This window comes from Pan paniscus, chromosome 5, assembly GCF_029289425.2.
Source record: "Pan paniscus chromosome 5, NHGRI_mPanPan1-v2.0_pri, whole genome shotgun sequence".
Classification (NCBI taxonomy): domain Eukaryota; kingdom Metazoa; phylum Chordata; class Mammalia; order Primates; family Hominidae; genus Pan; species Pan paniscus.
In genome coordinates, this window is record NC_073254.2 from 85,164,252 (window position 1) to 85,172,601 (window position 8,350).

Here is an 8,350-nt window from a genome sequence, read left to right on the forward strand (position 1 = left end):
TTTAAGTGATATGAAAAAAATATCCAGAAAATAGATAAGAAAAATATAAATAACAACAGAAAAAAAACCAGGAGAGCACTGGCCTTAACACATATCTAAACAGGCAAAAATTTTGTATGAATAGACAAATGTGCACTTTTATGGCATTGAGAATCCAGATATAGGTAGTGTCAAGTGGAAATAATTAGGAATATTTAATAAATAAAGACAAAATTGATCTTCCAACAAAAAAATTAAAAATGAATGCATGAACAAATAGCACCAATCTTATAAAATAAAATTAATTACAAAATTTATCAAAAGTAAACTACACTAGAAAATACTGATGTTTGATCAATGTATGTAAAATAAACTATAAAATAGTGGTATATTTTTGAGCAATTTATTACAAACTATAAAAATGTTAATTATAGAGAAAAAATTATTTTCAATATTTTTGAAGATGTTGTAAGTTCCTAGGACTTCCAAACAAAAAAAACAACAAAAATGAAATTTAATTATTTGTGGGAAATATATAATCAAGATAGAGACACTGTTGTCAAGATAACAATATACCAACTCTGATTCCAGGGAAGATGGAATAATGACATTCCACTCTACTATTTCTCACTGAATATAGCTATAGAAAGCCTGCAGCTGCTGTATGAGGACTGACTCAAGCAAACAGTAGCAGGTAAAATGGGTAGAAGACCCAAATGCCAGTGAATTTACCATTTTTCCCCTCAAATATCCATAGTCTGAACGCAATGCTTCAGAACTGGCCACAGATGGAGTTAGAGAGTGATGGGAGAACTCTGGTTCTGACTCAAAGAGTGGGAAAGGAGACTCCCAATGCCTAAAGAGAATACCAGATTCCTTCCCCATCCCAACCTCCCTGTGCCACATCCCTTTTTTTGTTGTTTTTGTTTTTCTCTCTTTTTCTTTGTACTAGCCTTAAGCAATTCCGTCATGCTGGTGGTGATAGCTGATGGTGACAAAAGCTTATAGTAGTCAAAATTATGAGGGAGGGGAACTTTCCTTTCTGTTTGCTACAGTCATTTTTCCATGGGGTAGGGGCGACTCCTATTGTTTTTGTTTTATATTGCCTGTTCTTTTGCTTCTTGCATCAGATGGGGGTGCAGTCATGGAAGTGAAGAGCAGAGTATTAAACCCGAACTTCCTGGCAAGAGGTCTAAGTGGAAAGGGAACTGGAGTGCACAGGGGAGATGGCAGAGGGAGGAGCTAAGCAAAGTGACCCCATCACATTTTTAATAAACTCCTAAATCACCCTGTGTTGCACAGATGTGGATCTGATTTTATTCAGCATACCAAAGACAAAGAAATATAGTAATAGACCACCAACCATATCACAGATTGACCATTGATGGCAAACACTTAGGATAAATACAAATACAAACAGAACAAAGGTTTGAAAACAGAATGGACATTGGAGACAAGGCTCAGGGAAGACATTGGAATTTGTGACCTGAAACTAAACAAATCAACTGCTTGCTAAAATAAAATGCATATATCCTCAATAGGATTTAAATAAGATCCAGCATCTCATATTTATTATTTAAAATGCCTAGGGTATAGTCTAAAATTATTCAACATATGAACAACCAGAAAAATATCAACTGATATGGGAAAAGCCAATCAATAGATGCCCATGTTTAAATGTCGAATTTATCTGACAAACACTATAAAGTAGCTATTTTTAAATGCCCTTGTAAATAATTGAGAACACTATTGAAATCAATGGAAAAATACAAAGTCTCAGCAAATAGATAAAATATATAAAGAAGAATTGGATGAAAATTTTACAATTGAAAACTGAAATAACTGAAGTGAAAGTTTTCATTGGGTGGGTTCAATTCAGAATGAAGATGACAGAAAAGAAAAGTCAGTGAACTTGACAACAGATCAATAAAGATTATCCATCTAAATAGAGAAAAGAATTGGTGAAAAAAATGAATAGAGCCTCAGACCTGTTAGACAATAAAATTTGTAGCATTTGAGACATCCGTGTACCAAGAAAAGAGATGAAAGAATGCAGTACTGAAACAAACAAAACAAAAACCTTGAAGAAATTGTGGCTGAATATGACCCCACTGTGCTAAAACACATAAATCGACAGATTCAATAAATACAGTGAAATCTATACATTCAAAACAAAACCCTTCAGACACATCAGAAGGAAGCTGCTGAAAGCTAAAGACAAAAAGGACAATATAGCTTGAGACATTTATACTGTAGCTCTTGCGGTTGGACTCCCACATAATATATCTAGGCTCTAATCTATTCCAATCTGCCATAAAGGCTTTGAAATAATTTTCTTATTCTTCTTCATTAATTCCAGATGAATTATCCTAGTGTTTGTTTTAAAAGAATGTTGTGTTGTAGCTTCTGCCCTTTTGTTAAGTTGAAATATGTGAAAATAAAATTAAACGCCCACTGAGGTCATCGTACTCTACTTATCCAAGGTGATTTTCCTTTAACTGTTTTATGACCTAGCAGAAAAATATTAACATACTGTAATTTTTATATATTTGAATTATTTGTAAATGCAGTGTTCTGATGTAACACATAAGATTGAGATATTTTATAAGTCATATACATATTATTGTGAATGACATCCATCATTGAAACTATTCTAAAAGCAATATTTTAATGAAATTACTCTAAAAGCAATTTGCATTGATTCAGAAAGGTCTTCAAAATAGAAGTCACTGTAGACCATAGCTATATTTGTGCTAGATTCATAAAAATACAAGCAATAGAAAGTTAAAGTTAATAGAGTGCTACTTCAAAACAGTATACATGGATATACGAGTACACATTGTAAATTGAAACTTTTTTCTTTTTATTACGTAGTGACTTAGTCAAACTTCTAATATCCTATCTTTTTCTGATTTTTCAGGCATTTCCCCCATACAATATAAATGCTACTGTATCAGACTCAATTCTTAGTAAAGCTTAATCTCATTGAAAAGATTAAGAGGATTTAAAATAAATCTTAAGGTAGGAAGCTTAAAAGTGCTTTATATCTATAAAGTCATATCTATAAAGTCACCTAAGAACTTCAAAGTTTCTAAGAAGGCTTGCTAAAAGAAGTCTTTAAAACATATGCCAAGATAACACGGCATTTATTTTGATACACAGATTTACTTTTATCTCTTAGAACTTTTTCAAATCACCTGAGCAGTTGAGTATTGCTCTTTTATAACTAATCCCTTCTCGCACCCACACACCCTGATGTATATACAGACCAGTGCACACATAGAAAACAACTGGCTTGTGTATTGATTTAATGATGAGATATTTTGGGGGATAAAACAGGTATGGTTAAACACATCTACTAAGACCACTAATATTCCAACTCTATCTCGTTTTGAATAAAGTGAAGAAGATCCTAGTTAAAGTGTAAGAACAAGTAGGAAATTCAATTTACGCAGGATGGAGTGGAAGAGGTAATTGTACTTGAATGGAATAGAATGTTAATTATGAAAAGAAAAATTACTGCATTTTGAATGATAAACAACTTTCTAAAGTTCAGTACAATAAAAAATTGATAGACACAGAACTGCAAATGTTAGATTCCAAAGTTATTGTGGAAAGATTAATTTGGTTACACATCTTTTAAAACAAGACCATAGTAAAATGTGGAATTCAGTATAGAATTTTCATATTCTAAGGAGCTTCCCAATTTATTACTGTTCAAAAACAGTGGAAAGTTATGTAGGGCTGTTAATAAATGGATGTTTGGTGCCTTGCGGAATAATGTTTCTTCTAATATTTATTTTCATCTGAAATCAAAGACACTGGTAATTTAAAATGATACACAAAAGGAAACAGCACATTTTTACAGCATAAAGTAACATTTTGATAAAAGTATTAATATGGCTCCATTTTCACTTTTGAAAAAGTAAACATGAATTTACACATTTTTAAATAAACCATGCTCATAATGTTCAAACATATCACTTGAATTAGTTCAAGCAAAATAACTGCCAATGAAATCCTTATACAAATACCAATGATATTTTTCACAGAAACAGAAAAAATAATCCTAAAATTTTATGGAAGCACAAAAGACCCAGAATAGCCAAAGCCATCCTGAGCAAAAAGAACAAAACTGGAGACATCCCATTACCTGACCTCAAATTATGCTATAGAGCTATTGTAACCAAAATAGCATGGTACCAGCATAAAAACAAAACATAGACCAATGGAATAGAATAGAGAACACAGAAATAAATCCATACATCTATAGTAAACTCATTTTCAACAAAGATGCCAAAAATATACACTGGGGAAAGAACAGTATCTTCAATAAGTGGTGCTAGGAAAATTGGACATCCATTTTCAGAAGAATGAAACTAGACCCCCATCTCTCACCATAATCAAAAAGTAAATCAAAATGAATTAATAACTTAATATAAGTCATGAAGCTACTAAAATAAAACATTGGGGAAACACTCCAGGACATTGTCTGGGCAAAGATTTCTTGAGTATTATCCCATAAGCCCAGGCAACCAAAGCAAAGTGTAAAAGTGGGATAATATCAAGCTAAAAGCTTCTGTACAGCAAAGGAAACAATCAACTAAGTGAAGAAACAATACACAGAATGGAAAAAAGTATTTGCAAACTACCCATCTGACAAGGAATTAATATCCAGAATATATAAGGAGCTCAAATAACAGGAAAAAAATCAAATAATCAAATTAAAAATTAGGCAGATGATCTGAACAGACATTTCTAAAAACAAGACATATAAATGGCCAACAGGTGTATAAAAAATGTTCAACATCATTAGAGAAATGTAAATCAAAACCACAACGAGATATTATCTCACCTCAGTTAAAATTGCTTTTATCCAAAAGACAGGCAATAACAAATGCTGATGAGGATGTGAGGAAAAGGTAACCCACAAGCACTCTCAGTAGGAATATGAATTAGTACAGCCACTGTGGATAACAATCTGCAAGTTCCTCAAGAAAGTAAAAATAAATCTACCATATGATCCAGCAATCTTGCTGCTGGATAAATATTAAAGGGAAAAAAATCAATATATCAGAGTGATATCTGCATTCCCGTGCTGCTTGCAGCACTAATGACAATAACCAAGATTTGGAAGCAACCTGCATGTCCATCAACAGATGAGTGGATAGAGAAAAGGTGGCACATATACACACTGAAGTACTATTCAGTCATAAAAAAGAATGCGGTCCTATCATTGGCAACAACATGAATGAAACTAGAGGTCATAATGTTAAATGAAATAAGCCAGGAACAGAAAGACAAACTTCACATGTTCTCACTTACTGTATGAGGTAAAAATGAAAACAATTGAATTCATGGAGATAGTGAGTAGAATGATGGTTACTAGAGGCTGGAAAGGGTTGCAGGGAAGGAGAAAAGTAAGGATGGTTAATGAGTTCAAAAATATAGTTAAAATGAAAAAGATCTAGTATTGATAGCATGATCAGGTGACTGTAGTCAACAAGAAATTATTGTACATTTTATAAAAACTAAAAAAGTGGAATTGGAATGTACCTAACACAAAGAAATGATAAATGTTTTAGACAACAGATACTCCCTTTACTCTGTTGTGACTATTGCAAATTGTATACCTATGTCAAAACATTACGTGTACCCTGTAAATATAGACATCTAATATATACCCATAAAAATTTAAATAAAGTTTTAAATAACTTTTAAGTTAAAAATGCGAAGATATTAACATGGATATCATTTTCCAGTTAGTGACAGAAAAAAAATTGTTGGAATTTAAAAGTGGGGGGAAAAATCCACTGACAATAGACAAAGCAGGGGAAGAAGAGTTGAATTAGAGGAGAAAGCAGCACTTTCCATTCAAAGTAATTTGATCCAAAATTTCCACAATTTCCCTGTGATATAGGTAATCTTCTGAGAAAATCTGCATTGTATATTGTGGGATACAGGATTCCTGTGAAGTTTTGATTATTGACGTATTTAACATTTGTATATTCTATCGTGCATGGTAGTTTAATCTCAAAAGAGAAAAACTGTTTCCCTTTAAAAGTTGATGTAGTATATGTCACAAGGTGTGGGGAAGGGGGAGAGCTATGTAATCCAACCAACAAATAATTTCAAAGGTTAGGAAAATGTCTTTCTTGCATTGGTTAAAAACTAATAAAACTCCTATCAGACATTATGAGAGCAAGATTGTCTGGTTCTAGTACCTACAGAGAAATTTTGCGGTGGAATATAAATGAATCCAAACAGGTATGCCACTGCAGGAGATACAATGGAATGTATACTCAGAGTTTCTCAAAACACAAATTTACCATATGTTTAAGGCTGAAAGTTAAAGTAACATTTTCTGGTTTTTGACCATTTGAAATTAACTAAAATTGGTAAAGCATTTGTGAAATGACATAATTGTGAAATCTCCCATAAAAATATTTTTTAAATTTTGGGGAAAAAGAAAAATTGATACAAGTAGGAAAACCCTGCATGTGGAAATGCAAGCTGGAGGGGAGTACAGAAGAAAAAATAAACAAACTTTTGTTACTTCTGAATATCTGATAATTTCCAAATCTATGCAAGATGATTAAGAATGATTACAGAAATTTAAATATTTTCATAAAGATTTAAAATGACAAATCCTAGATGGTAGACATTACTGAGGTCTTGTGTCTCTTCCTTTATACATATACCTATTGAAGTAAGTTGAGACTTTGGTCAATGAAAAGTGAAAGGAACTGGTGTTGGTCATTTCAGGATAGAAGCATTAAAGAGTCATTGCTCCACCCATGTCCTCTTCTTCCCTCCTGGTGGTAACAAATGAAGTTGCAATAAACTGAAACAGCTGGAAATACAGAGTGAGTCATTAGGTAGGGAAAAAAACTGCCTCAGAGATTCCTGCAGTTTTGCAGCAAATTTTCTGTAACCCAGAACCAAATGTCTTCGGTGTTAATCTTCTAAGATTTTGTCTTTGTGCACCACAGTATAACATATCCTATCCTGAGAGAGACATTGAATAAATTAAAAAAAAATGGTTGATGTGTTTTTATACTTGAATGCAAATTTAGATAGTAAAATTGCCACTTAAGAATTACAACATTAAATAGATGAAATGTTGTATTTCAGATGAAAAATTTATCTGTTTAGAAAATTATACACAAAGCCAAGATTATTGGTTTGTTTTGTTTGTTTGTTTTTCAAAATCTTCTTTGGCTCCATAGGACTGATCAGTAAAAATGATAAATCTTCACATGGAATTTAAGACCTAACTCGACATATCTTTCAATTTCTAACTGATACTAGTGGGAATGTACTCCTAATTTTCATGTGCTTGAAAATTCAACCAAAAGTACAGAATAATGAAAAATGACTAAGACCCAGGATACATAGTGACACTCCACTTCTGCCTGGAGTAGAAACTGTCTTTGGACAGCTCATGCAATCTCTCTCAATTTCTCATCTGTAAAGTGAAGTGGTTGGAGAGTAGAATCTCTTTAATTTACGCAATATATTAGTCCATTTTCATACTGCTATAAAGAACGGCCTGAGACCGGGTAATTTGTAAAGTAAAGAGGTTTAATTGACTCACAGTTCAGCATGGCTGAGGAGGCCTCAGGAAACTTAAAATCTTGGTGGAAGGCGAAGGGGAAGCAAGCAAGCTTCTTCTCAAGGCAGCCAAAGGGAGACGTGCCTAGTGAAGGGGGAAGAGCCCCTTATAAAACCATCACATCTCGTGAGAACTCACTCACTATCAGAACAGCATGGGGGAAACTGTCTTTATGATGCAATTACCTCCACCTGGTCTCTCCCTCGACATGTGGGAATTATAAGAATTATAATTCAAGATGAGATTTGTGTGGGGAGACAAAGCTTAACCATATCACTCAATTTCAAAGACCTGCCTGCAGATGCCTGCTCTACTTTACCACACAAAGGCTTTTATTTCTGTTGTTTCATTTCTCTGACCTATCTTTTTCTTATTATTATTTCCTAGAAACATCTTATTGTTTCTATGGTTTATCAATGTTTCAAGTACCCACCACAATGCCACTTTTTCCATAAAGCTTTTCTTCTCTCATTAAAATTGTCTTTGTTTGAATTATATTACATTATCACTGCCTCTTGTAGTGTTTATTTTTTAACCCATCAATTATTTTCATATTTTGCCTATTCAATATATTATAAATTTATAAACTGTGAAATACACGTTTAAGATTGAAATACACGTTTAAGATTACTTATATGTCACACAATATCCAATATGGCCCTTTTATGTCGTATGTGCTCTAAATACACTTTTAAGAACAATGGGTAAAAAAGCACAAAAAAACACAAGGACAAAAATAATAAAAGAGAAAACTGA

General features: G+C 32.8%; 1 protein-coding gene across 1 annotated transcript in view; it reads right to left on the reverse strand.

Annotated features, from left to right (window-relative positions):
* The window catches only part of LOC117978173 (protein eyes shut homolog), a 441,914-nt gene extending 434,242 nt beyond the window's left edge, over positions 1 to 7,672 (reverse strand). Inside the window, exon 1 of the mRNA XM_063605341.1 lies at positions 7,577 to 7,672. Coding sequence (XP_063461411.1) covers positions 7,577 to 7,586 — 10 coding nt within the window. The 5' untranslated portion in view covers positions 7,587 to 7,672. The remainder of the gene's footprint in view (positions 1 to 7,576) is intronic.
* Positions 7,673 to 8,350: the final 678 nt, after the last annotated feature.